General features: G+C 53.4%; 12 protein-coding genes across 13 annotated transcripts; 7 read left to right on the top strand and 5 right to left on the bottom strand.

The window, feature by feature from the left end:
- Nucleotides 1-412: 412 nt before the first annotated feature.
- On the bottom strand, nt 413-3,937 carry TrAtP1_004951 (uncharacterized protein). The gene is made up of 2 exons (XM_014083492.2): nt 2,118-3,937; nt 413-2,052 (listed from the first exon to the last, which is right to left on the bottom strand). The coding sequence occupies exons 1-2, from the start codon at nt 2,696-2,698 to the stop codon at nt 1,068-1,070; spliced, it is 1,566 nt and encodes a 521-aa protein (XP_013938967.2). The 5' UTR covers nt 2,699-3,937; the 3' UTR covers nt 413-1,067.
- Nucleotides 3,938-5,696: 1,759 nt separating this feature from the next.
- On the top strand, nt 5,697-6,134 carry TrAtP1_004950 (uncharacterized protein; the record flags this gene model as incomplete). The annotated part of the gene is made up of 1 exon (XM_014083358.1): nt 5,697-6,134. One exon carries the CDS (start codon nt 5,697-5,699, stop codon nt 6,132-6,134), a length of 438 nt encoding a protein of 145 aa, XP_013938833.1.
- A 691-nt stretch (nt 6,135-6,825) lies between these two features.
- Nucleotides 6,826-7,972, top strand: TrAtP1_004949 (uncharacterized protein; the record flags this gene model as incomplete). Its single annotated transcript, XM_014084323.2, has 2 exons — nt 6,826-7,259; nt 7,324-7,972. 2 exons carry the CDS (start codon nt 6,826-6,828, stop codon nt 7,970-7,972), a joined length of 1,083 nt encoding a protein of 360 aa, XP_013939798.1.
- An 892-nt stretch (nt 7,973-8,864) lies between these two features.
- TrAtP1_004948 (uncharacterized protein) lies at nt 8,865-10,291 on the top strand (the record flags this gene model as incomplete). Its single annotated transcript, XM_014083316.2, has 3 exons — nt 8,865-8,910; nt 9,360-9,399; nt 9,466-10,291. The coding sequence occupies 3 exons, from the start codon at nt 8,865-8,867 to the stop codon at nt 10,289-10,291; spliced, it is 912 nt and encodes a 303-aa protein (XP_013938791.2).
- Nucleotides 10,292-10,361: 70 nt separating this feature from the next.
- TrAtP1_004947 (uncharacterized protein) lies at nt 10,362-10,517 on the top strand (the record flags this gene model as incomplete). Its single annotated transcript, XM_066112519.1, has 1 exon — nt 10,362-10,517. The coding sequence occupies one exon, from the start codon at nt 10,362-10,364 to the stop codon at nt 10,515-10,517; it is 156 nt and encodes a 51-aa protein (XP_065968604.1).
- Nucleotides 10,518-10,814: 297 nt separating this feature from the next.
- Nucleotides 10,815-14,981, bottom strand: TrAtP1_004946 (uncharacterized protein). Its single transcript, XM_066112518.1, has one exon. The coding sequence runs from the start codon at nt 14,331-14,333 to the stop codon at nt 11,259-11,261; it is 3,075 nt and encodes a 1,024-aa protein (XP_065968603.1). The 5' UTR covers nt 14,334-14,981; the 3' UTR covers nt 10,815-11,258.
- On the top strand, nt 14,852-16,729 carry TrAtP1_004945 (uncharacterized protein; the record flags this gene model as incomplete). The annotated part of the gene is made up of 2 exons (XM_066112517.1): nt 14,852-16,215; nt 16,287-16,729. The coding sequence occupies one exon, from the start codon at nt 14,852-14,854 to the stop codon at nt 15,383-15,385; it is 534 nt and encodes a 177-aa protein (XP_065968602.1). The 3' UTR covers nt 15,386-16,215; nt 16,287-16,729.
- Nucleotides 16,730-16,736: 7 nt separating this feature from the next.
- Nucleotides 16,737-18,472, bottom strand: TrAtP1_004944 (uncharacterized protein). The gene has a single exon (XM_014084321.2). It carries the CDS (start codon nt 18,262-18,264, stop codon nt 17,176-17,178), a length of 1,089 nt encoding a protein of 362 aa, XP_013939796.1. The 5' UTR covers nt 18,265-18,472; the 3' UTR covers nt 16,737-17,175.
- A 1,035-nt stretch (nt 18,473-19,507) lies between these two features.
- On the bottom strand, nt 19,508-20,758 carry TrAtP1_004943 (uncharacterized protein; the record flags this gene model as incomplete). Of its 2 annotated transcripts, XM_066112515.1 has the most annotated exons (3): nt 20,474-20,758; nt 20,131-20,402; nt 19,508-20,046 (listed from the first exon to the last, which is right to left on the bottom strand). In XM_066112515.1, exons 2-3 carry the CDS (start codon nt 20,276-20,278, stop codon nt 19,508-19,510), a joined length of 687 nt encoding a protein of 228 aa, XP_065968600.1. In that variant the 5' UTR covers nt 20,279-20,402; nt 20,474-20,758. The 2 variants fall into 2 exon arrangements, with proteins under 2 accessions (XP_065968600.1, XP_065968601.1); XM_066112516.1 differs by having other exon boundaries at nt 19,508-20,243; nt 20,331-20,758.
- A 134-nt stretch (nt 20,759-20,892) lies between these two features.
- On the top strand, nt 20,893-23,596 carry TrAtP1_004942 (uncharacterized protein). Its single transcript, XM_014084319.2, has 2 exons — nt 20,893-22,582; nt 22,638-23,596. The coding sequence occupies exons 1-2, from the start codon at nt 20,999-21,001 to the stop codon at nt 23,367-23,369; spliced, it is 2,316 nt and encodes a 771-aa protein (XP_013939794.2). The 5' UTR covers nt 20,893-20,998; the 3' UTR covers nt 23,370-23,596.
- Nucleotides 23,597-24,003: 407 nt separating this feature from the next.
- Nucleotides 24,004-24,378, bottom strand: TrAtP1_004941 (uncharacterized protein; the record flags this gene model as incomplete). Its single annotated transcript, XM_066112514.1, has 1 exon — nt 24,004-24,378. The coding sequence occupies one exon, from the start codon at nt 24,376-24,378 to the stop codon at nt 24,004-24,006; it is 375 nt and encodes a 124-aa protein (XP_065968599.1).
- Nucleotides 24,379-24,420: 42 nt separating this feature from the next.
- Nucleotides 24,421-26,913, top strand: TrAtP1_004940 (uncharacterized protein; the record flags this gene model as incomplete). Its single annotated transcript, XM_014084318.2, has 1 exon — nt 24,421-26,913. The coding sequence occupies one exon, from the start codon at nt 24,421-24,423 to the stop codon at nt 26,911-26,913; it is 2,493 nt and encodes an 830-aa protein (XP_013939793.2).
- Between the last annotated feature and the right edge of the window lie 257 nt (nt 26,914-27,170).

Here is a 27,170-nt window from a genome sequence, read left to right as displayed (position 1 = left end):
TCCGAAAATAAGAACAAAAAAAGAGGCGTGCGTCATCGTGCTATATTCTTCTTTGTAGACTTAATTTTTTGCTCCGACTGGCCCTTCAACAGTCAGGTGTGGTTAAAAGGCTCAATCCACCAAAAGAGCCCACCCAGTTGTAGTACAAAATACAGTAGATGGTTTTGATATCCAGCTGGACAGGGATTTCCAATCCCATCTATCAAATCTAACACGCCCCCTCCATCAGCAAGAGAAAACAAAAAGAGTTGGAGGCAAACGGCCCACGTCCAAATAGCCAAAACTTTCTTCCCTCTTCTCCCCGACGCAAGTGACTGACCAGGGGCACAAGTCTACCTTTTGTCATACCCATCTCTCGTCTCGCAATCTACACTAAATCCACCACACACATGTCAAATGTCCAAAGCAAGCTGAAAAGTATTGTCAAATTAAGTGTAAATTTCTTATGTGTACATCATAGCATAACCTCGTCTATATGTCTCTTCGCGCCATAATCGAAAAAAAAAAAAAAACTCAAACAGATAAAAATCCCATTTCCCTCAATTTTCCTAAACCGCTCGCTCCCATTAAAAAAGAAAAAGAAACAAAAGAAATAAACAACAAAGGAGCCCATATTATGCATGTCCATGTCTTGTATGTGAAAGAAAGAAAAAAAAAGAGCCCATTATCCGACATGCAGACTGGAAGGAGTCAAAAAAAGCTAAGACGCCTGTCCAAAAGTCTACCGTTGGTTTGGTAGGCCTGGGCCTAATGCCAAGTAAAATGCCAAACATGCTCGGTCTATTGCAACCCTATGCCCAAAAAAGTCTATTCACCGGGTGGTGCAGCTGATGTAGAAAAGCCAGTCAAAATAAAGTCAAGTGGCAGAGAGAAACCGGCGCCAGGGCGGCGGACGCCACCGTCTGGTCCGTGATAGATGCAGCCAAGGAGAGAAAGAAAACAAAAAGCCGATTGTGTGCATCATTTCGTGATACCAACGGGCGATTGTTGGTGAGACCTGCTATTATAGTCCCACAGCCAAGCACAGTCTATAATAGTCGGACCGGATGCTGATAGTATTAGGTTTTTTAAAGACGGATACCGCCGATGCCGGAGTTGGCGCTCTTCAACATCTCAATGTTTTCGACGTCTGCGCCAAAATCCATAATCAAAATCTTGGGATCCTGTCCAGTGCTGACGATACGTCGGTAGTCGCTCTTTGCGCTGAGAACCCAGCTAGCATGCCAGCGAGGGAAGTAGAGCAGTTGGCGACCCGTCTCCATATCCCAGACCTTGATGTCGGTGTCGTAGCTGCCGCTGATGAGGCGTCCGCTCACGCTATCAATGTGCAAGCTGCGCACCAGGTTGTCGTGTGCTCGCATCTCACGGACGCATTCTCCGGTATTGGCATCCCAGATGCGAATAACCTTGTCGTTGCCGGCCGAGGCGACGTATCGCCCGTCCTCTGAGAACTGAGAGCAAGCCAGACCCTTGGTGTGGCCGACAAACTCACGAATGCATCTGCCCGTGTCAATGTTCCACAGCTTCACGCGGAAGTCTCCGGAGCATGACACGATGGTGTTTCCGCGCATCTGGACAGCATTGACGGGGCCCGTGTGGCCACGGAGCTGTCGGAGAAGAGCGCCGGTCGCTCGGTCCCAAACGCAGATGCTAATGTCCTTGCTGCAAGTCACAATGTGCTTGTCATCAAACGCTAAGTCGAGGACAGCAGCGGTGTGGTGAGTAAGGCGGCGGATGGGCTGATATCCATTGCGCACGTCGTACACGATGCATGTGGAATCTGATGAGCCAGTCACCATGATTTCGTCATCGTATTGCAAACACAGGATGGAGGCCTTGTGATGCTCAGCAAAGGAAGCCACCTGCGGCGTGGAGGGCGCCGCCTTGTAGCTGTCGGAAAAGTTGACATAATGCGTGGGATTGCCCTCGGCGTCTTCTAGAACGTTGGGGGCATTGACGACTTCAGGAGGTCCGATGATCAGACGGCATTCCAAAGTCTGCATGTCCCAGACTCTGATAGTCTTGTCCCTAGAGCCGGAAACGATTTTATATCTAAGATGGAATTAGTACACGAATGAGCTACTGGTTGAAAGGGGAATATCAGGGGTGATGCATACTCATCAAATTGTAGACAGTAGATGCTGTCTGTGTGTCCGTTGAGATACATGGGACAAGCCTTGCCCTCCTTCCATTTCTGGGCGAGCTCAGCTTTGGCACGGTAGATTTGCCTCCAATTCTTGGAGGGAGCAATCTCGGGAATGCCCAAGCCGGCACCGGGCTGGACGGGCTCACTGGTGGCATAGGTGGTGGTCATCTCTCGCAGGCAAGACTCTCGCCAGATGTGCTGATTACGGACCACCTCGCTCCAGTGTCGAGACACAACGCTGGCTTTGGCGAGGGCCGTAGCATCAAGGTAGGCCAAAACGTGGATGGCGAGTTCGGACGGAAGCTCCTGGATGAAATCGATCCTGCTGATGTTGCTATCTTGACCTAGCATAGATCCATCTTCACTGATACCCGACTCCATAAAAGGCTCAGTGACGACAATGCCGATACCGCTCTCACGGTCATTGCTATCTTCGCTCGCAGATTGCAGCCATTGAGCGTGCATCGCCTGTCGGTTGTAATAGTCGTTCTGCATCGCCACCGAGGCCTTTGCAGCGGCTCCAGTATTCATGGGGATATAGGGGGGGCTCATCTCCCATCGCAGGAATAGGCATCTGAAGGTCTACCTGTTGCTGCTCGTAGAGGCCATCCTCGGTGCCATTAAGACCGTAGAAGGACCTCGAGCGACGAAAAGGCGCGGCGTGGCGAAGGCGATTCCAGGTGTTGTGTGCGCTGGTTGGTCTGGCATTGGGCAGCTGCTGGTTGAGCTCAGAAGGCTCAGCCGTGACCGAGGGTCGACGATGAACATGAACCATGCCTTTGAGGGACAGAGAGGCCCGGCGAATGACCCCTTTGATGGTGCCGGCTGTGCTTTGGGCGCGGCCACGGCGCTTTCGAGCAGGCAATTCATGTGTGTCTTCGGAGTCGTCGATGGCGACTTCGGTGATTTGTCGCGGTAGGTGCGAGTCGTCGTGGCCAAAGGCAGTGTGTTTGTGGTGTCGCAGGAGATTGGAGAGGCTCAGGCTGCGCATACGCTGGTCATGGGGCTCGCCCGGTGCTGGTGCCGGAACACCAGCGGCCTGAGTGCGAGCAGGCGCCCCCATCACGTAGGACTGAGCGTGGTTCGCCATGATGTATGTCTGAAAGTCGCGGCTTGTAGGAGAAGTGTTGGTGGTACAAGGTACAGATCAAGCCACTAATCGAATGTGTAGAGCGTCGATCGGTATGTCTTTGGTGAGTGCTCGAAGGATTGAATGTGACCGAGATGCGTGAATGGCGAATGAAAGGCCAGACAAAGGAATTTGTTGAACACGGAGAGGGCCGCGAAGTGCAAGATGAGCTCGTGACGGTGGAGTTTCGTCTTGTTTGTCGGCGGAAAGAAGGACGGCCAACTAGTCTCGAGATGGTCTGCTGAAACACGCAGCGGATCCAGCAAAAAGAGGCGTCGACGGGCTAAAGGGATGGACGGGGAGGTTCCTCGCAAGACAAGGCAATAGCAGAATCGAAGAAAACAGAGTATTGAAAGGCAAAAGCAGAATGAGCGCTCGTATGAATTGAAGATTGGCTGTTGGAATGCGGCAGGGGAAACGAGATGGGCGGTCCTGCTATTGCGCCACGCGGCGGCTGACAACACTGCCTCGTGCGTGTGAGTCCAGCGACTCGTGTCGGCTGTAGTGAGAACGGAGTGGAAACAGACTGCTGCTAGGCGGTCATGCGGAATCCTGTTGCGGCAGACGGCAGCAAGTAGAATATGGGAGAAACGGGCGAGAAGGGAAAAGGAAAAAAACAAGTGGTTGAAGGGGAGGAAAAGAAGAGGCGAAGAGAGTGTTGCGACTCGAGATGAAATGTTTACTACGAGCGTTTTAGATAAAAAAAAAAAAGGGACTGCCCGATAGTGGTACGTATCGCCTGAGCCTTTGTCTGCCGCTAATGCCACTGCCGGGCTGTGTTGGCGCATGTACCGCTACCCGGACGCCTGTACGAGTACCCGTGCTTTTGGACGCTTCTACTTGTACAAACTTTTACGCCTCTTTGGGGTGATGCATTTACACCACGCCATATAGCGCCCGTCTGATGGCATAAAGCATGGCCAAATTGACTTTGACTTACAATGCTGCTGCAGTGCCTGTGGTCGATATCGTGAGGACTGGGTATCCCTTGGTAGGATTCAACAAGAGCCCGCACAGGTCATCCCGTCAGGGGCATCCCCAGAGTATTTTGGGACGGAGAACCACAAAGCGTCGATGCCTCTCTCCACCGCGCTTCCCGTAGTCTTTGGTCTAGTAGGGGTTAGTGGTTCGAATCCGGGGCATCTCAAGGGGGAAGACGCCAGATGAGCGTTTGGCCAATGGCTTGTTTCAATGCGCTGCCAATGACGCTGCAATAAAAAGCAATCATCATCAAAAAGGTACTGTACCTGTGTCGTGGGGAACAAGTGCCGTGTACCGTACGATTAAAAATCTCATCTCCCTTCCCCAGGGGCAACAGCCTTCCGCAAAAATTTTTTTTAAAAGGGTCTCTCCCGCAAAATGGCGAGCAGCCATATTCTATCCATCCCTCCAGCTCGTACCGATACTTTCTTCTGGCCGATCTATAATAAAGCGGAGCGTCCGAACATCAATCGAAGACTTTATTGGGCTTCTATTTTCCTTAGCTTCCTTTAATTTTTCCTCGCTGTGCTCTAGCAAATTTTCCGCATCGTCTGCCCGCACGGGCATTCCGGATCTTCCTGCAGCTTGGATTGGACCAGCTGCTGCAATGGCCCTCTGCGGAGCTTATTTCTGCCCATCTGCCCTTTGATTTTTCGGCTTCTTGAAGGATTATTCGCCACGTATGGCTGCCCACCCAAATGTACGGTGTGATTGTGCCTGCCAAGCCAAAGGCGGTTGGGCAAAGACGACTGGCCAAAGTCTTGCAACAGCCCATGCCTTGAGAGTGCATGCAGACGAAATTGGCCAGTCACACAGAGTTGTACCGTTGCTATCACTATTAAAAATACGATGAAGCAAATAGCATTAGACTTGTAGCATTATCCACTGCAGCGTTCGTTTCCTCAAAACATTGATCCACGACAACCCGGTACAACGTGTGCGCTGGCTCGTCTCCCTACCGCTATAAGAGATTGGTGGCTGCAAGAGACGAATGAACAAAAGACACCAAAGACAAAACGCAGCTAATAGCCCCTGGGCACAGCACCGCACCCAGTCCAGCAGGGCAATGATCGCCTCCCTATCCCTGCCGATCTTGAAAAGGGCAGAGAGAAAGATTAGCCACGTTTTCGGGGGTGGAGTCGTACGGCAGATTTCGCCATTCGCCTCGCCTCGAGGTGGTGGCCTCGAGGTAGCAGCAGTAATACGGAGCAGATGCAGCGTGGTAGTATTTACGGCGGCAGGGCTTACTTGCATGTGCTCAGCTCACGTCCACTGATACACCAATAGCATGTAAAAGCGCCCATACTTGTAGTCGTCTGAGAAGGAGTCGGAAATAGCCTGTGCCTTTCTCTAAGCACAGCTGCTTACCAGTCCCAAGACTTCATGCAATATCGCTCACCGAGACTTGCCCCTTCAACGCCAGCAAACCACAGCATCACCATGGCTCCTCTAACCAGGCTCCCTCTCGCATACCGCCTCTTCTTCCTCTATCTCGAGCCCGTCTCCGCCCTCGTCGGCGCCTTCTTCACCCACTTCCGCCAGCAGCGCTACCTCGAGCTCCTAAACAGCGCATCCGCGCCGGCCAGGCTCGTCCCGCTGAGCACCTCCGTGGCCATGTCTCAGCTCGCAAACATGTACTTCTTCTTCGCCATCAACGAGGCGCTCGTTCTCCGGTCAACCAGCAATCTGCGAGTCTGGCGCGCTGTGCTGCTGGTGCTTCTGATTGCGGACTTTGGGCATTTGTACTCGATGAAGGAGCTGGGCCCCGGCATCTACTACAACGTCATGGATTGGAACGTGGGCGATATTGGCAACGTGCCCTGGGTATATGCGGGGGCCACGATGAGATGCTGTTTTCTGGCCGGCGTTGGCCTGTGAGGGGTCATGCGATGCGAGATGCTTGATATGATGCATCATCTATATAGGCAGTAGCCGCTTCAACTTCCAATTCTTGACAGCAGAAGCCATCGTCGGCTCGGCTAGCAAGCTTCACATCGTCGGCTCGGCTAATAGACCCGAATCGCATCCTGAAGAAATCGCACGGGGTGAAGCCTTCGGCACTCTTTCGGCATCGGGCGACCCTCTCCGGCACACTTGCCCAATTTGCGCAGCAACTCGGCTTAAGTAAGCATCGAGCGTCGGCCTATCGCGCGCTCTCTTTGGTGGAACAATCGGGCAGCCCTTCGGATTATCTCCAGACAGGCCAAAATGGCCCTACAAACGCCTCATCGCGTCGCTTTCTGTGGGGGTTTTTATGGAGGGGGCGCCTCTCATCCCGCAGAACGGAGGCTATCAATGACCTTTTCCCCAGGGCTCTCCATAGATTTGAGCGGGTAAAGTGAAATCAGAGGCTGCCCCTCATCTTCTGACGATGGTGGGGTTGAGTGAGCGACAGGCCAAACGATGAGGTTGGGAGGATATATATTCTGCTGATAGTCTCCCCTCTTTCATTTGCAACTTGTTCTTGCGTTGTAACTCTTTTCTTTTGCTTTTCCCTCAGTAGACAGGTCAAGCAGATTACAACTTTGCTTTCCACGTTGCTTTAGACTTTGACCAGTAAAACACCAATATGGCTGTCCCCGACAAGTTCACAGGCTTCCAGTCCCCCAGCGCTGGCAGCTGGCTCGAGTTTGAAAAGAACTCATGGGAGCCCAGACCCTTTGGCGACTACGACGTCGACATCAAGACTGAATGCTGCGGTGTCTGCGCCAGTGACCGTCACACCATCAGCGGCGACTGGGGCGACTGCCCGTACCCTCTGGCCGTCGGACACGAAGTCGTCGGCAAGGTCGTCCGCGTCGGTCCCAAAGTCACTCTCGCCAAGGTCGGCCAGAGAGTCGGTGTTGGTGCTCAGGTCTACTCTTGCTTGGAGTGCCGCCAGTGCAAGAACGAGAACGAGACGTACTGCAAGCACCAGATTGATGCCTATGGCGCCCCTTATCTCGATACCGGATTCACCACTCAGGGAGGATACTCTTCTCACTCTAGAACCCATGAGTACTGGTAAGCAAACTTTAATTCGACCTTCTTCGCTCATGAGAACTCAGCGTACTGAATGACATGACAGGACATACCCAATTCCAGATGCTCTGGAGAGCGCCGACGTAGCTCCCATGCTATGCGCCGGCATCACCGTCTACAGCCCCCTGAAGCGCTTCGGCGCCGGACCAGGCAAAAAGGTCGGTGTCGTGGGCATCGGCGGCCTGGGCCACTACGGCGTCATCTTCGCCAAGGCTCTGGGTGCTGAAGTCTGGGCCATTTCCCGAACTCGCGCCAAGGAGGCCGATGCCCGCAAGATGGGAGCCGACGGCTTCCTGGCCACCTCCGAGAAGGACTGGACCAAGGGCCACGAGATGACCTTTGACCTCATCATCAACACCGCAAACTCCTTTGACGGCTTCGCTCTCGGCGAGTACCTCAGCCTGCTCGACATCCACGGACGATGGAACTCGGTCGGTCTCCCCGGAGGCGAGGGCATGTCCATCCGAAACCAGGACTTCCTCAGCAACGGCTGCTTCATCGGCAGCTCACATCTGGGCAGTCGCAAGGAGATGCTGGAGATGTTGGACCTGGCCGCCACCAAGGGCCTTCACTCCTGGGTGGAGAAGATTCCCATCTCCAAGGAGGGACTGCAGCAGGCCATGAACAAGCTGGGAGACTCGAGTGTGCGGTATAGGTCGTGCATGGTTGACTATGACAAGGCATTCGGAGCGTAATGTATAAAAAGTATGTAGAAAAAGAAAAAAGATGAACGATGTGAGAATATAGAAAGTATGAGAGAGATATACCCCAACCTTTGTTTTCGCACATTTTCGGACTATTCGCAGAAAACTTCCATAAGCGTACATGGTAGAAGGCGGAGATGAAGCCAGAACGAAAAAAAAAGCAAGCGGGCATTTGGTGCTTTTGTTGCTGTAGAGGCCACAATTGATGTACCTTGATGGACTGTCTACGCCCCATGGGTCAGAATGGCGAGCAACAGCTCATACATTTGGCTTACAGACTCTGTAGAGCTTAACAACCCACGTTACTATTTTCTCAGAAATACTTGCCGAGGATAGTTAATTCACACTAGAGGCTAGTATCCAGCTCTCGCTCTCATGCCCAGTACGCGTATACAACCGATGCGATGAGCTCAAGAACAGGCTTCTCCATCTTCTGATTACTAAGTTGGAAAAATCCGCAGCCTTTTTTGACAGAAAAAGGCTCTATCTAAGCTTATCTCAAATGCACCCCGAAAATTTTTGTTTACTGAGCACCAACAGCAACTAGCACCAATACGAGGCACACAGCTTCCCAGTCAATAATTCTCCGAATAGCTGCGTCTAGACTGTACAAGATTCTTGATTTGTAAATGATTCTTGATTTTACAACAACACCCAGCTTCGTTATTTTCCATTCATTCCCAAATAAAGCTAGTATCAGCTTCTCCTCCAGAGCGAGTGAGTCACGTTCCACTCTAGAAAAATAGCCTCGCTGAGAAGACCGGTTTGCAAAAATTGCCTATTACGGCAATATTGGCCAGCGGGGACCAACCCGACCGGCGAGACAGATTGAGTTACTTGGAGTGTGGGGGGGAGCCTCCGGGCTCGGGCTACTTCTTCAATTATGCCCAGTATTTACCGCGGCAATTACTCATTCTATAGCTTCAATGGTAATTGCAGCTTTGGTAAGGGAAATCATCTGTAATGTAACACGGGTATTATCGCGTCAATCGCTCTCCGTGACTCTACATATCCAGCATTTTTCAAAAGTGGAGATCCAAGGCTGAGATTAGATTCAACACAAGGTCGTAATTGGGCGCCCAAGCTCACGGAGACAGGGATGACTCTTTTTTAGCCCGGCCCTTTTGCCAACCTGCCTGCTCCGTATCGTCTAGTCCGTTGTGGTTTAAAGCCTCAAAGCTGGATTAAACAAAAAAAAATATAAATAGGGCACAGGGCCCGCCGGTGGCTTCCTTTTTTCTTTCGAATGTCGTGAGTTTGGGGGGGAGTGAGATAGAGTAGAAACAATCACAAACGGAGATCTATAGAATTTGCACAAGAAATAAAAAAACACCATTTTTACCACAACAATCAACAAACATTCAGCCATCATTGTCAGGTCTCAATTGCAAGTTTTCAACACGCCAATCCTCAAAAATGTAAGTCGTAGTTCCCATAACCAAACAGCACGCCACAGCCATCACTTACACGAATCAAATCACCAGGGCCTCTCCTCCTCCTCCTCCTCCCTTCTCCTCCTCAATCTCCCTCTCCCTCACCCTCCGCTTCGCCCGTCCCGCATCTCGCTCGGAAATCACCGCCGTCGGCATCTCCCCTTCTTCCACCATTGCCTACGCAATCTACGCCGGCGCCCAAACCGACCAGCCCTGGATCGACACCTTTGACCTCCGCTCCCAAACGAGCTACTCCAAAATCATCGGCTGCGTCGCTGCTTTCTCGCCCAAAGTCCACTCGTCTCCTTCGTCTCCGTCTCGCCTCCGCATCAGCACAATCACATCAAGGTCGTCTCCAGCTTCAGCCTCAACTTCAGCTTCTCTCACTCCAGCATCATCATCCTCTGCCCTCCCCCGCATCGCAACCCTCTCCGCCACGCTCATCATCCGCGACTTCTCCTCCTCCAAGCCCATCCTCGAGCTCAAGGACGTCGCCTCCCCCATCGCCTGGTCCCCCGACGGCCGCTCCATCGCCGCCGCCGAGCCCCGCCACCGCATCGGCGTGTGGGACGTCCGCACAGGGACCCGCACCGGCCGCGTGCCGGGCCACATCGCCGCCGTGACGCACGTCGCCTTCATGCCGGACTCGCACCTCGTCACCACTTCCCGTGACGGCACTCTCCGCGTCACCAACCCCGTCACGATGAAGACGCTCTACAAGCTCGAGATTGAGTCCTCGTCAACCAACCCCCCGTGCCTTGGCCGTCTCGCCCGATGGCAGCACCATTGTCTCCATCTGGGGCACAACCGTGCACATCTGGATGCCCCAGCACGGCCAGCTCACATCATATGGCCTCTCCAGCACGCGTCCCTGTGAAGGCTGGCCGCTCTGCATCTCCCCCGACTGCCGCTACATTGCCTCCTGGACTGAAGAAGGATTTGACATCATGGACGTGGCTTCTGGCGCGGTCATCTGCACCAAGGAGGGAGGGCCGTTGGTCACGTCCGCGGCCTTTTCTACTGACAGCAAGACGCTTGTTTTGGGTAGAACGAGCGGCGACGTTGAAGTTTGGAATGTTGTGAACAAGGCGGATTTGAATTAGCTCTCTGTGCATGTAAGAGATACCAGATTTGGAGTGCATGATTTTGGCAGCAGAAAATAGGTGTCGTATGGAAGTTTTTCTTTTTCTCCTTCTTTCTTCCCTTATTCCCCCTTTTTTTTTCACTTGGTCGTTATAGTTGGATTGTTACTATTACATCTTGTTTGATTTTGCGGGTTTGCTCGTCATCGTAGTTGGCGTGTCATATTCGCATCATACTTTAGCTATTCTGCAGTTTTTCTTTGTGCATTGTATTTCATAAAGCACATGTACAAGTTCGTAGCATCAGTTCAAGTAAGTGAGTGTGGTATTATGTATTTAAACTTGGTATATATATATGAAAAAATGTAATAACAATACTTTCATTGAAATGGGTATTTTCGCCGTATCCTTCCCTCGTGGCCTGAATCTACCAGGATCCAAACCTTTTCTCTTTCCATCTTCAAATCAACAACAATTCAACCGTGTGCGTACCTCCAAATACGTATATGTGGTGGAATGCGGCAACGCCAAACAGCTCATATTCTCCTCCCCGCCCTTCTTTGTTTCACTAAACAATGTCGCTCTCATTCCAGCTAGACAGTCCTCATCACATTACGTCCACTCATAAAAGTCGCGCATCGTCCCATCTTGTTGCCTTTTTCCTGTGCTGTTCATTTCTCCATACATAACAGTCGAATAGACATGTCAATCTAATACACAAGACCGCCATCGCAATCTCTATTTGCAAAGTTTGTCGTCCAATTAGGCAACCCAACCCAAGGTTTCCAGCATGCCACGAACTTCAGAAGGCGGCATGCTAGCCACACCCAGTTGTCGAACCATGGATCCTCGTCGCAGGCGTTGCAGTCCAACCGCAAGCTTCCAGCCCTCGGTCTCCTCCACGATAAAGAGGTACCGCTTGGCTTCTTGGTCACGAATTGTCGCCCGCAGCACATGTAAACCCTTGGACTTCCACTCCCCAGTCTGTCCCGTTGATGACTGAATGTTGGTGTTCTTGAACGTGCGGTCGCACATACCAAGCCGACAACACTCCCTGCAAGTATGAAGCATGTCTTGCAAGTAAAGGTCTGCTTCATCACCAGTCAGGGCGTTGGCACCCTCACGATCCGGTTTTTTCATCTTATGAAAGAAGCCCGAGCTCCTTCCAGTCGCAGATCCCGCTGGCTGTGGTGCGTTCAAACAGTGCGGCAGACACCAGACCTCGACGAGCTTGAGCGTCCAAGCCTTGACATCCCACTCGCGCTGGGGGACGCCTCGGACATCGTCGTCGATAAAGAGCCCCTCCGTTGTGATGCGAAGAATTAATCCATCCGTCACCGTGCCGACTCCCGATATGAGCTGGCTGGCCGGTGCCTTGGTGAACTCGTTCTGGAAGAGATATACAGATTGAATCACAATCTTGTCAGGGTCGCTAGTCGAATAGGGGCCCGATCGCATCGAAGGAGGCGGCGTTGTTCGTGCGGTTGTCTGGGAGGCGGCCCACGATGCGTCGGACCCTGTGAGAGAAGACGTCGACTTTCTATGCCTTGGCTTGTTAGGCGGCGACTGGGCATGAGGCGGTGGCGGTGGCTGCTGCTGCTGCTGCTGATATTGCTGTTGTCGATGATATTGCTGCTGCTGCTGTTGCTGCTGCTGTTGGTGGGGTGGTGGTCTGCTTGGCTGGTCGTATGGCCTGGCAGAGTACGTCTCCGATTCCACATAGCTGCTGTTGCTACTAACATGTGACTTTGCAGGACCGTATGAGTGTCTCGCCGAAGGGTCTGTTCTTCTAGACGCAGATGAGGGAGCTTCGGATGGAGCGGCAGCAGGAGGTGGTGCCCTTTTCGTGGGACTCTCGCCTCTATCGAAAGACCTTTCCTGTCTCTCTGTCCTGTCTGATCGGTCAGGCGACGAGGTTGATGGCGATACTGTAGAAGGCGAAAGGGGAGGAACAGGAGGCCGGCCATTCGGCCACATGCTTGTCTTTTCGCCAACGCTAGAGTATGCATACGTGTTGCCAGCCCGGCTTGCTCGAAAGTCAGTTGCTTTGGCCTCAGCAGCTGCTTTGGCCTCGGCGGCCGCTTTGGCTTCAGCCGCGGCTCTAGCTTCGACTGCGGCTCTGGCGTCTGCAATGATTTTTGCTTCTTCGGCCGCTTTGGCCTCGACTCTGGCCTTGGCCTCTGCTTCGGCCGTTTTCTTGGCTTCATCTTCTCTCCGTCGCAATTCTTCCCTTTGCCTCGCTTCCCTTTCTCTAGACTCTCTTTCCAGGGCCTCTCTTCGTCTAGCTTCCTGTATCTTTGCTTCTTTCTCTATCGCTTCCCTTTCTCTGGCTTCTCGCTCCCGTTGCCTGGCCAGCTCCAACTCTTCCTGTTGACGCCTCCTCTCCGCCTCAGCTCGCTCCACCTCTTCTCTCGCCTCTCGACCTTGTCGCTCCTTGGCCTCTTTGGCGCGTAGCTCGAGCAGCTTCTTGGCGGCTGTTTCACGGCGCTTTTGCTCTGCTTCTTTGAGTCGTCTATCTTCTTCCTTCTTCCTCATTTCTTCGCGGGCCTTCTCCCACGTTCCCTTTGGCGTATCGGGCTTCTTCGCCTCCGACGGAGGAGGTGACTTTGGTTCGGATTCAGGTGCAGGAGTGGGTTTCGACTTTGTTTCGTTCGATGCCGGAGCATCTGTCTTCGTAGGCGAACGCGTCTCTGGGCGAGAGTCTGGTCTCGGCATGAAGGGGGGAATCGGTGCCAAGTCTGGCATGCGAGGTAGCTTGGACGTTGGTTTGGATACTGGTATCGACATCTTGTCTAATTCAGGAAACGTTTTTCTCTCTTGAGTCATTGACACCTTTTCAAACTCAGGGATGCTTCTCTTCTTCTCAGGAGAGGAGACACGTTTGGAATCCACTGATAGAGAATGCCTCTTTTCTAGCGAAGGCTGCTTTTTCTCAAGCTCTGGAGGGTTCTTTTCGGCCAATGGCGTTCTCTTTGGGATTTCTGACTGCTTCTGCTCAGACCTCAGTGGCGTCTTGTCGGCTTCTGGAGGTGGCATCTTATCGTCCACCAGGGTCACCTTCTTCTTCTTCTTCTTTGGCGACGCTGATTTCTCGGATTCGGTAGGAGCCTTGTCCTCTGATGGCGGAGGCTGGCGCTGGCGTGTTGGCGGCCGCTCTGACTCTGACGCTGGTGCTCTTTTTTGGGATGGTGAGCGATGAGACGGAGATGAAGCGGGCTCGCTCTCGTGTCTTGGCGGCCGAGGCGGTTCCTCCGACTGAGCATCCGCGCTCTTCCAAGATCCATTAGATCTGTCGTGGCGTGGCGGAGGTGGTGCACCGTTAGAAGGTCGGCTGTGAGGTGGTGGCGGAGGTGGTCCGTTTGGGTCAGATTGTCCTCCTGAATTAGGGTCGCCAAAACCACCCTGCTTGCCGTTGCTTGATCCATAAGGCCCATGTCCATTGCTGAATCCTCCGCCTTGGCCTTCCGAAGGGCCTGGCCCTCGCGTTGAACCATTCGAGCTTGACACAGGTACTGGTCCACCAGTCTGCATCCGGCCCAGGGACCAGGCCCCAATACCAACTCCCAGCATCAATGTCGTTACCGCCATCCCAGAAACTTGAGCGCCACTAAGCCACATCTTAAAGGCTGGGGCCATCAGTTGAAACACGGCAACGCATATCAGCGCAGAAGCAAAGCCAGCCACAAAACTGTTGGTGTTCGGCTGCAAGGACGGCAGGTATAAAAAGCCAGAGCCTGACGAGTGCTGGGGAATGACGAATATGTCGTAGTTGCCGGGAGGCAGGCCCGAAGGCTTGGCCTCGCCATGCGGCGGCGGCGGTGGAGGCGGCGCGCTCATGCTTGTCGATTAGATTCGTCTGTAGAAAAACAGCTCGAGTGGGATTCGTGTACGGAGCTGTCAAGCGTAGGTGCTGGAGTGACCAAAATAGTTGCAATTGCCTTGAGTCTATGAGCGCATCGAGAAATCCATGGGTATAGTGGTGAAATTATCGCGACCAGGAATAGGCGTGAAAAAAACGAAGCCTAGTTGGCAAATGTCAGAAGCTGAACTCGAATCGCCGCGTCGCCCCCTCCAAAATCTCAAAAAGCGATGTCGCGAACGAAGCAATCAGTTGATTGCGACAAGCACAACGCCTCTCTATCTAGCCATTTTCTTGGAAAAGGGGGCTAGACAAGTGAGATGAAGGACAAGATTGATCTCCGCGGTTTTGGGTCCTAGCGGGATGCAACTAACCAGTAACGACCGAGACAACCAAGACACCGCTGAGAAAACAAACGCCGAGCTCCAGATCAAACAAGAAACAATCACACACACAAACCGCACGCGCAGCACTGGAAGCTCTCTATGAAGCAGAGATGCGATGGAATCGACGCGCGGAGAGGATGAGGAGGCGTGGCCTCGACATGGGAAGGGGAGAAAAAAATAAATTAAATTGCAAGAGGGCTTTGGGGTGGAAGTGGGGAGAGCAGACGCTGGACCTGGACCTGGAGGCGGAAAACGGGGTTAAAAAGAGTGAAAACCCACAGCGGCCTCGAGTCTCGCTGTTTACCTGGTTTGCCTGTGCGCTATCGCCAACCAAGTTGAGCCCACCAGCCACTTTTGCGCCGGACCCCTGGCAGCCTGGAGGGGTTTCTGGAGGGGCGGGAGGCGCAAAAAGGCAGCGGCTGGCTGAGGCCTGGAGGGCATTGGCCGCGTGGTGGTGGATGCCCCGTAAAAAACGTCACAGAGGCGGCGCAAAGGCCTGGAAGCCGCGAAACCTGCTATCGCCTGGATTGATGCTGCAATGCCTGGCCGTATCCATGGCATGGATCAATAGTATCAACAACCGAGCCAGCGCAATTGCAAGCAGAAAAGAGGCAACGTGGCACCGACTGCCGCCAAAGACTTGACGTTTCAGTCACACTCTCTGCAGCATCGCATCCACCACGAGCAGAGCTGCCCCTCCCCAGCCATCTCATCATCACTACTGTACAGAGCGCATACACAGTTCAAGCTCATGCATGCAGAACTACGCGACGACAGTTCTGGCCATTCAACGACGCCCAATTGTCGTTGCGACGCTGTTTCTTCAGCCCCCCGGTTCACGCAACAACAAACATATTTGCTTTTTCGCCAATCATCGCTGCTCGCTACCGCCCGGGCCCTGTCCGTATGGCCGAGCAACTGGAGATTTCCATCCTCGCCCCCACGGGCCTGTTACCGGCATCATTCATTCTCTTGTTCCTCAAAGATCCACTGATAAACAACCACCTGGCCGGACGAATCAATGACGGCAGCCATGGCCAAAGATGAATGAAGCACTTTAGTTGCCGTTGCTGCTCTGTTCTTTTCATTTCCCTTATCACCAGGTTACCTCACCTCTCTCCCCACGAATGCAGCGCATCTGTATCACCCATCGCTTAAGCCTTTGCGTGAAAGTGGACGTGTCCGATGGCGCGCTCCGCCGCTGCAGACACAGCCGAAGTGCATGCAGACAGCTATGGATGCAACGTGCGGCATGTCACCGGCGGGAGCTGGTTCACTGGGAGTCGAGGCCGCTAGCATTTTGTTAGTGGCCGGGGCAGAGCTGGGGTTTCGAGAGTTTGAAATCCTAACAGCAGCGTTGCCCAAGCAACTTGTCAACGAATCCTGACTTTGCCACTCTAACGAGTGACGTACTGTACGTTCAATTACAGAGTAAATTACCAGCTTTCGTAGTTGAGCATGTACTTGTAGTAGTGTGAGTAGACGCCTCAACCGAGTACCGTGTGCCATGGTCTGTTAGCCCGGCTGATTTCCTAGGCCGTGCAGTTACCAAGTCCCAGCCCCAGCCCCGCGGATTTTGAAACCTCCAAGATGGTGTCGTCAGTTGTTCCAGACCGTGAGACGCGGACTGCAGCCCTCGGCAGTTCAAGGCATCCATGCGAGGATTCATTGGGCAATGCCACGCTCTGCACAAGCAGTTGAGACTATGAATAAAATCTTACGAGATGGAAATCCTTGCAACAAGCTGGTAGTGGCGGTGTGATACGGAGCACAAGCGTTGGGTTTCACGTGCTGAGCCAACCAGCCACAGCGCGAAGTGGCAGTGACTGCGGTCACAAGAGCTCAGCGAGGCGCCAGGGGCGTATTCGCATTGTGTGAGTTGCAACGCTTGATATCTGCACATGAGCAGTTCCAACAGCAAAACACCAACGTCCAAAACCTACAGCCAATTGCTGTTCTGTCTCAGCTATTACTATTATTCACAGCAGCATTTTTGATAATCGTACTTGTATTGCTTGAAAATTGCCATGAAAGTTATCGTCACACCAGAAATCATGGTGACTACATTATCTCACCCCGGTCCCCGTTCCAATAACATGTTGCGCCCCAAAAGCCTCGTCTCCAACAAGAATCAGAAAGAAACAGTAAAGGACTGCGCATTGCATGCTCGTAAAAAAAGTGCTTTCATCGTCTCGCTCGCTTGCTCAATCTCTCCAAACTCCTCCGCATTGAAATAATAAAAGGTAAACAGAAACAGGCAGAAAATGATTAAAAAGGACGTTTATACCGGCTTCCCTCCCATGTAAAGAATCACAATCACAAACTCCCATGCCCAAGTCAAAACATCAGACAGCGTCCCCAGAACCCAGAACCAGTAAGCCAGAATCCGCATAGCGAGCAAAACCAGCTGAAGGAGCGCCACAATGACGCACAGTCACATCTTCTTAAGACGCCTGTTGGCGACCCTGACTTTGCCTTCGACCCGATCGACATCCTCGTCGAGCGAGTCCAACAGCTCCGTCTGTCGCTCCACCTCGTCGTTCATCTGGATGCCCATTTCCTTCTGTCTCCGTATGATCGCCGCCAGCTGATCGATCGCCTGATCTTGGGATTCCATCTCCCGCTTCTGCAGCAGCAGCACGCCCTGGTTGTCGAGCTCCCTCGTCCTATCTGTCTCGGGTAGCGGTGCGCCCAACACCCTGCCCGTCGGCGCGGGCCTGTGTCCTCCCAAGAGGTTTGACCTGTTGGAAGAAGAAGCCTGCACATGGCCCATGCCGCCACGACTGGTTGCCGCCGGCGCTCCTGGCATGCTGCTGGCGAGCTTGTCCAAGCCGTCCCGCTCCATCTTGGCCGCCGAGACGAGATCCCGCCTCCGCCGTATCTCCCCATCGCCCAGCCTGCCCGACTCTTGCATCCTACGAAGCCCGTCGGAAAGATTGCTGACCAGTCCCGACGCCTTCACCAGCACTCTCTTGGCCGCCGCCGCAGCCTCCGCCGCCGCCGAAAAGTTGCCGCTATCGGCCGCGCCGTCTCGTCTCGAGAGGGATTGTCGCGCCTCATGCAAACACTGCTTCACTTCCCTGTGAACATCAAGCCAAGCTCCTGGATCAGCCACCCCCGAGGCAGTGCCAACCATACCTGCCGCCGACACTGTAGAATTGCTCGTGCTAGAACTGGGCAGATTCAAGAACGTTCTCCAGGCCAAAGTGTCTCGCCATCTCCGATCAGGCGTCTCTGCGATTGCTCGGAGGTATGTCTCGAGGCCGAGCTGTCGCTCGCGTGTGAGGTCCGGCGAATTGATGGTCGACCTGAGCCAGTGCTTGCCCGGCAGGGGTTGTGGCGGTGGCGCGCCGACCTGCTCGACAAGAGCGCTGTGGAGGGCGTCGAACTCGGAGTATCGCTTCTGGACGATGAAGGAGCGCAGCGGTAGGCGGAGGCTAATGTTGTAAAGAGTGTAGGGCTTTGACGAGCCTTCGTCGGAAACGCTCGTTGAGGGTATCGCAATCTCGGGCGGTGGCGCCATGGCGGTTTTCGTTTGCCTCTATGCTAACCCGGGGGTTATTAAGCGGATGGAAAAAAGAAATCAGTAGATGATATAAGACAAGATGCCCCTTGTCGCCAATGTTGTTCAGGAAAACCACAGAAAATGGAACAGCCCGCGAGGTGGCATCTATTTGAGTTTTAAAGTTCCGATGATGATGCAAGCGCGAGAATGGCGGGCTCCTCGTCCATTACGGTGCACGCACGGATGGATCTTTGGGGGAGTCTCAGTGGACCCGTCCCGGCTTTTAGTGCCTGCCAGCTGATGGCCGCTCCCCGTAATGCTACGTCTGCCGCCCTGAAGTCAACGAGGCGGTGGAGCTGGATGGACCCCTGCCCGGCTGTTTAATTGCTGCTTCGGCGCCAGCCTCTCCCGAGTACGAGCTCAGCTACGAAGCTGCTAGGCAGATAAATAGCGGCCTGTTCACACGAGTACGGCCTGTTGTGTGATCCAGTCTCACGAGATCGGACAAGATGTTTATCGAGAATAATAGAAGCCTTAGATCCAGGCACTATCTTTGATCTATTCAATCCACAGGGCATATACCCCAACAGCCCTAAGAGCCATGCATCTTTTAGGCCAAGCGCCCTCAATAAAGTCACGACGGATGCCGGGTAAGGTACACGTGCAGCTTCATTGCCCCATTCCTTTGTACCGTCTTAAGCACTCAGACGGGATTGCATGCAAGATACTGATGTCGCGTGCTCTTCACGAACCACATGCAGCCTGAAGGAGGCCGTACAGTTACATCTGCATGAAAGAGACTCTGTAGTAGTTGTGAATGCGACTGTGTATACAATCCATGCTGTTCCATGGCCTTTGTGCACTTGACCGCTTCCAGAATGCGATCTGATGCATCGAGCTCCGCACCGCTTGGGCTGGCAGATACGGCTATAAGATTCGGGGCTCGATGATCCGTACAAAGCACTAACTGCTTTTTGATATTACGAATGCAACGACAAGGCAGAAATAGCAACATCCACACAAAGACGTATTAATAGTAGTATTGTCCAAACAGTTATAGTACTAGTTTGCTCTATAGGATTTAACACCCTAAGTCTAACAAAAAAAAAGATGTAAATGACGGCTCCCATGAAGGCGTCTACCACGCATGCACGGCCATATGCTTTGAATCAATTTCCCCCCCCCACAGCACCCCGTCTCCCTACCTCCCCCCTTTTCTAAGTAGCCAAATCCTACTCTCCGACAAAGAGATAGTCCCCGTTTAGAAAGTCTCCTGGTCATCCAGACCCTCGCCCTCTGCGGGAATCTCGAAGCCCTCCTCAGTCGAGTACAGGATAGACTGGATATGCTTGACCAAGCCATCCTCCTGCTTCTCAAGCTCGGGATCATCCTCCACGGCCTGTTGGATCAGCAGCTCAATGTCGCGGAGCTTGCTAAAGTAGAAATCTCGCTCGCGCTCCAGGCCGGTGACAGTCTCCTTCAGAGTCGCATTCTCTGCCTGCAGAGCAGCGGTAGCAGGGCTGGGGCCCGCCTTGGCGGCAATGCGAGGGCCGGTGCTGGGGGTCGTGCCGCCTCTTCGCGCGGCGCTTGAGCTAACAGCAGCAGCCCTGGGCGCTGCAGCAGCCGCGGCTGGCATGCCACCGCCCTTTCTCCGTGCCACTGCGTCGTAGTCGTGGTCTGGGAAGTTGAGGTCCCAGAACTTCTTCGTCCATTGCAGAAACTCCAGGTTGTCCTGCATCTTGCATTTCACCAGCATTTCGACGGGGATGGGCTTATCGACCTGGTGCTTGAGGAAGGTGTCTGCGTTGGTGTGGGCCGTCAGGACATGGTCTGCACAAAAAGGGGCCCGCCCATCAAGGGGGGTTTGGGCGAGGGCACACATACTCTGCAAAACTTTGAAGTTTTGTATGTAGGCGTAGTCGCCGCTGGCGTTGAACTTGACCTTGGACATGGGCACATCCATGAATATGCTGTCAAACACCTGGCAGAGCGCGGCGCTGCAGAGAAGCTTCGGGTCAGAACTCGTTGGCATCGTAGCGGGGTCGTCCGTCCGTCAGGCGGGGTGCCAAAACAATAACACTCACCCAGTGCCGCATTGCTCAACCTTGGTGATGTTGAGCTGCAGGAGGCTGTTGAGCCAATTGAGAAGCTCCTGTCTGTTGTCTGCGGTTAGCCGTGCTCCTCCATCGGCCGCCAGGAGGCGCAGTGCAGCGGGAGTGCAGCGTACCTGGATTCGCCCATTTTGTCAGGCTATAGATGGTACGCAACAGAAAAGCAAAGACAGCTGGTCGGGTAGCGCTCGCCGTGCGGATGTAGACGCCAAAAGGAATATAACTGAGAGAGAAAAAAAAGGGTAGAATGAAGATGCTGGGTATCGCGTAGAAAAGGGACTGCAGAGCCGGAGGCGTGGCGCAGGGCAGCGAAATGAGGATGACAGGAGAAATTTATTCAGCTATTCGTTCGCGTGTTGTAATGTCAAGCCTTCGTTTACAGGCCTGTATTTTGACAGCGCCGTCCAATCAGCGGGGTTGCTCGGAGAAACAGCTAGGGAGAGATAGCCGCTAATCTGCCGTAATTATTGCTGGCCTCTGTTTGGTGGCTGAGAACCGGGGAGCTGTCTCACCGCCAAAATTTTCAAAACCGGCAGAAAAAACGTCTCGGCGCAAAAAAAGTCAGAGTCTTGAATTTTTGCTTGCGGCCCCGCTAGAATTGCAAGTTTCCTGTCGCAAACACATTGCGAGTAATTTTCAAGATGGCGCCGTCACAGAAGAGATCAATCGAGGACGATTTCATCCATACCCTCTCGGATAACGACGAAGAAGTAGCCCAGGAAGAACTGGTTGCTGCTCAGCCTCCCAAGAAGAAAGCAAAGACGAATAAGAAGTCGGCCAAGAAGAATAAGGATGAAGAGCCCCAGCCTGAAGAAAACGAAGGCCAATGGGGCCAGAAGGAGGAGAATGATGGTGCAATGGATTCCGATTTTGAATTCATGCTAGACGATGCTGGCCAATTCGGCGAAGACGGGTTTGAGGGATGGGGATTCGAAAGCGCAAAGCAGGGAATGGCCGTCGAGAAGGTCGGCGTTGATCTGGAAGAGATTATAAGACGACGAAGGGAAAAGAAGAAGGGCGGCAAGGAGTCTGAGGCCGCGGAAGAGGGCGGTGAAGAGTCTGCGGAGAGTGCCAACATCGACATGGACGACGACGAAGACGGAGTGCTGGCAGATGATGCATTCGGTATGAATGTTGACGAGGATGCTGAAGAGTCTGATGAGGACGTCGAAGCCAAGGGATCTGACGAAGAAGAGGGCGACGATGACGATGATGCAGCTTCAGATAACGATTCTGTAGCCACGCCAGTCAACCACCCCGACGATATGTCTGACGATGACGACGATGACGAAGAAGATCTCGAAGAGAAAGCCAAGCGAGATGCTTTCTTCGCCCCTGAAGAAAAGGAAAAGTCTGGAAAGAAAGTGGACGCCTCATCCTTCCAAGTCATGTCTTTGTCGAGGCCCATTATGCGTGGTATCACTGCTGTTGGCTTCACCAAGCCAACGCCTATTCAAGCCAAGACTATTCCCATCGCTCTCATGGGCAAGGATGTCGTCGGTGGCGCAGTTACGGGTTCCGGAAAGACAGCAGCCTTTGTGCTTCCTATTCTGGAACGACTTCTCTATCGACCCAAGAAGATTCCTACCACGCGTGTTGTGATTCTTACGCCCACTCGTGAGCTGGCAATCCAGTGTCACGCCGTAGCCACAAAATTAGCAGCACACACAGACATCAAATTCACTTTGGCTGTCGGTGGTCTCAGTCTCAAAGCTCAGGAGACAGAACTTCGTTTGAGGCCAGACGTCATCATTGCGACCCCGGGTCGATTCATTGATCACATGAGAAATTCTGCTAGTTTCTCCGTTGACACCGTTGAGATTCTCGTCCTTGATGAGGCCGATCGAATGCTTGAAGACGGTTTCGCCGACGAACTCAACGAAATTCTCACAACTTTGCCCAAGTCACGCCAAACGATGCTCTTCTCCGCTACCATGACTTCCACCGTCGACCGTCTTATCAAGGTCGGTCTTAACAAGCCTGTGAGAGTCATGGTCGATTCTCAAAAGAAAACGGCCGGTACGTTGATTCAGGAGTTTGTGAGACTTCGCCCGGGCCGCGAAGAGAAGCGTATGGGTTATCTGGCACACATCTGCAAGAACTTTTACACCGAAAAAGTCATCATCTTCTTCCGCCAAAAGAAGGATGCTCACAGGGCCCGAATCATCTTTGGTCTCCTGGGCTTCTCTTGTGCGGAGCTCCACGGTAGCATGAACCAGACACAGGTGAGCTATCTGGTACTATCTAACCAAGTCATCCGCTAACATTTACCCCCAATAGCGTATTGCCAGTGTCGAAAATTTCCGAGACGGCAAGGTTTCCTACCTACTGGCAACAGACTTGGCCTCTCGTGGTCTGGATATCAAGGGCGTTGATACCGTCATCAACTACGAGGCTCCCCAGTCTGTAGAGATTTACGTGCACAGAGTTGGTCGAACAGCCCGTGCTGGCCGTACCGGTATATCAGTGACTCTTGCCGCTGAGCCCGACCGCAAGGTCGTCAAGGCTGCTGTCAAGGCCGGCAAGGCTCAGGGATCCAAGATCATAAGCCGCATCATCGAGGCAAAGGACGCGGACAAATGGCAGGCTGAAATCGACGAGATGGACGACGAAATCGAAGAGATTGAAAAGGAGGAGAAGGAGGAGAGGCAGCTCGCCCAGGTCGAGATGCAGATCAAGAAGAGCGAGAACATCATCAAGCACGAGGATGAGATTAAAGCACGGCCAAAGCGGACATGGTTCGAGACGCAGCATGACAAGGACAACGCCAAGAAGGCCGGAAAGGAGGAACTCAACGGCCCACGCAGCGCGAAGAAGAAGGCCGGCTCAACCAAGCTGAGCAACAAGGACAAGAAGCGCGCCGATCTGAAGATGCAGCGCGCCGAAGGAAAGGAGTGGAAGAAGAGCAAGACGGACGCCAAAAACGCCGTGGGTAAGACTAACAAGAAGAAGGTTGCTCCCGTCAAGGGCAAGGCAAAGGTTCAGGTGAGGAAGCCAAGGGGGAAAAGGTGAGCAGGTGGATAGAGCCAGTTGATCTGTAAATAATGTGTATTTTTTGTCATCCAACTATGGCTTCATTCCTGCGGAGATTGATATTCAATAGAAATCATTACTTGGTGCACGTTGGTACAAATTGGAGAAATCGTTGTTACTCGGGACCTATGCAATAAAAGCTGTTAACTGGTGCACGTTTGTACAAACTGAAAACTTGTTATTCTTCAATAGAAGCCCTAACCTGATGCACGTTTTACAAGTTCAAAATTGGCTATTCTTCAATAGAAGCTGTTATCTGGTGCACGTTGGTAAAAATTCGAGGTTGTACAGTATGCCGCTTTGGCGCGTGCCGTCGTGATGACATAATGCGCCTAGCTACTATGGACCACTTTCCAACGGCTAGCTTCCCTCTTGTCATGAACCCAAGGCATCGATCACGAGGTCCGGCGCAAAACTCATTGGCTGCCTGCAACAAATGGCATCAACTGCGACCTGAAGCGACGCGCATGTCAGGCGCGCGCCGCATGTGGTAGATCCAGGGAGTCGACGGACCGCTGTCAGAAGACTGGCTCGCCTGAGAGGCCCTGAGGCTGATCTGAGCTTCGTATTAGCCTTGCCTTGCGGCTGGGAATATACTCGTTTATATATCGACCTATATATAAAAGCGGCTTGAATTCGCGAGCCCTGGCCCCTTCTTCTGATTAGTCACTAGAGAACCCTGGTAGCAAACCTGTCTCCCTTCAGGATACCGTTTGGCCTCGGGCGAGCTCGCACGCACCGTCGCCACAGCCAAAGCTTCGTCAGATATCTTCTGCCGCCAATCGTTCGAGATCGTTATCGCGAGCGCTTCTTCAATTTCCACCTCGACACCTTCCCGCGGATCAAACACCGCATACAGAGCCGCATATATCAGTACATCCTCGGCCGTCAGAGCAGGCGACGCACCAAGTCTCGGGTCGTTGACCTCGTCGCTCGGCAGAGCCAACGGCTGCTGCTGGGACAATCGGCACGGCGGCCGGCCAAACATGTGACAGGGCGACCGGCAACATCACCGTTTAGACAGGCCAAAATGCCACTGCCGGGAGACATGGGCTATGCGCCCCGGGTGAATGATGCGGGAGATGGTGCCGAGAGGGGCGAGAGGGGCTATCGGCGGAAGAAGTTTGCTGCCATGGCTGGAGCTATGGCCGGGAACATATACCGAACTGGACAAATTGCTGTGACGGAGATTCGAGAGACGTATGCCCAGTCCAAAGCGCGGGGCCTGGACGGCGACTTCGACGGGCCCGGCAGCATGCATATCCCGGGAGCATTCCCAGGGGTGGCCATCACGTCGGAAAGCAGCCCCGAGCAGATGATGATGTTCCCGTGCTATGCGAAACAACACACCAAGAAGGAGTATAGCCAACCTTCGGCATACGAGTCGGAAACCGGCAACCTGCAGGACGAGGACTACTGGCGGTCAGAGTGGGAGAGGCACCAGGACGAGAGAGCAATCGTAGATGTTGACGTCCGAGGCTGGGTCTATTCGCCCCATTCTGGCCCAATGACACGGCGAAACCGCATCTTGATCGGCCTTGCGCGACAGCTCAGCGGGATTCCCGTGCCGAGGGCAGACCAGGGCCAAGGAGCAACGCCCCCGACTGCCCCTGATGAATGGAGGGAGCAGGAGAAAATTGCCCAGGAAGCTGCCAGGATCGAGCAACGGGGCCAAGAAGAGAAGCGAATAGCGAATGTCGGTGCCTACAGCGAACCGCCTCGCGAGGATACTGGCTTGGGTGGAACTGTGTATCCTCCTCCTCCTCCGCCCAGGTCACTGCCTCCTCGGCGAGATAGTCGAACGCCAGATTCTCTCTCTGGGAGCCCCAGGCCTCTAACCAGGCAAAACTCGGCAGTGGCCAACGAGCTCACCGAGGCTGAATTAGCTACGGCAAACGCCAACTTGATGGCCAGGATAGCACCCTTCTTGACCAATCCCTCAGTGTCTCTCCCCATCACAATCTTTTTCTACAATGATTCGCAATCGCAGTCACGCAACGTTCTCACTGACGATTCTGGCCATTTTGCCATTCGGGCGCCCCTGGAATTTGTTCCTACCCATATCAAGGTACTCGTCCACGAAGGGCTCTCGACGACGCAACCAGTAAATTACATTGAGCCATGTGGCGTCAGCCTGATCAGCGATATAGACGACACCGTTAAAATGTCAAACATCTCAGCGGGCGCAAAGGAGATTTTCAGAAATACCTTTATACGGGAGCTGGCCGATCTCACAATCGACGGAGTCAAAGAATGGTACGGCAAGATGCAGGGCCTCGGTGTGAGCATACACTATTGCTCAAACAGCCCTTGGCAGCTATTCCCCATGCTCGCAACCTTCTTCAAGGTATCTGGACTCCCCGTTGAGTCTCTACACTTGAAGCAGTATTCAGGCATGTTGCAAGGCATCTTTGAGCCTGTGGCCGAGCGAAAGAAGAATACACTGGTCCGCCTGCTGCGAGACTTTCCTCAGCGCAAATTTCTCCTTGTCGGAGACAGCGGAGAGGCTGATCTGGAGGTATACACGGAGCTGGCGCTGGCTTATCCGGGCCGGATACTGGCAGTCTTTATCCGAGACGTCACAACCCCTGAAGCTGCGGCATACTTTGAGCCATCTTTTGACATGACTCGACGGACAATGTCTGGTCTGACCTTGAACAGCAACGCTCCAAATGGTAGACCAGCAGTGCGACAAAACTCATCACCAGGGCCAGCACATGCAGTCAAGGCTCCTCCTCCTCCAGCTGGGCCGGTCATGGGCACTCTCATCGACTTTTCCGCCGAGCCTGAAGAGGTAAACCTGGATGATGCCGCCGCCCTGGAACAAGTCAAGGCATCCAGACCAGGCCCATCATCCAGCGCGTCCGCAGACTTGCTCGCTCGAAAACCACCGCCGCCCCGTCCAGCCAAACCCGCTGCACTGGCCAGCGCGCCCTCCATACCCACCGTCAGAAAGGGATCAGTAGGCTTGGGGATTTCAGGGGCCGGCACCGGCTCTGAACCACCACCACCACTGCCGAGAAGGCCCGTAGGACAGAATCAACCAGCAGCTCACCCTCTGTCTCAAATCCAAAACTCCTCTCAGCAGACTGTGCAATCATCAAGAGACGAAAACAACAAGCCGCCACCTCCTCCCCCGCCACGCCGCAGCGCAAGAAACCTCAGCCCCAAGATGATTCCCTTTGGCCGTGGCCCGTCGTCCAACTCAGACGTCGACTTTGATCCGCTCCCACCATCCCTCGGACCCGCGCCAGTAGCCTCTACCACCGGCTTATCGTCATTCTACCGCCCCAGCAGCCGATCCGGAAACACCTCGCCCTCGGCATCGCCCACCATGGCTCCCGTGAACAAGAAGCTCGAGCTTTGGAGGCGGCGACTCGCCAGGGCGCAGGACCAGCTCGACCAGCTGGGCGTGGCGCTGTATACCTGGCGCAAGGGGCAAGATGTCGAGGCTGAGGCAGTGGGTATTATAAAGCGGTATTTGGCAGATGTAGATAAGGAGAAGACGAAGGCGAGGAGATGACAGTTTGGATTGGGGAATAGAAGTGTGAAGTATTAGAGAGACTGTTTTGTCTATTTTGTCAGTGTTTTGATATTCTGTCTTTTTTTCTTTCCTGTTTTGTATGTGTTTCCCCCCCCCCCCCCCCCCCTTTTTTTACAATGGTTTGTTTAGGATAGGATAGGCGTGGAGGGGACATGATTGGTGCGATAGACTGTATATACTACACGGCTCTTTTCTTTCTATTTGCGTCTTGTTACTATTACCCTATTACTATATAT

This window comes from Trichoderma atroviride, chromosome 2 (assembly GCF_020647795.1).
Source record: "Trichoderma atroviride chromosome 2, complete sequence".
Lineage (NCBI taxonomy): Eukaryota > Fungi > Ascomycota > Sordariomycetes > Hypocreales > Hypocreaceae > Trichoderma > Trichoderma atroviride.
The sequence above is the reverse complement of the archived record's forward strand: the minus strand, read 5'-3'. Positions and strand labels throughout refer to the sequence as shown.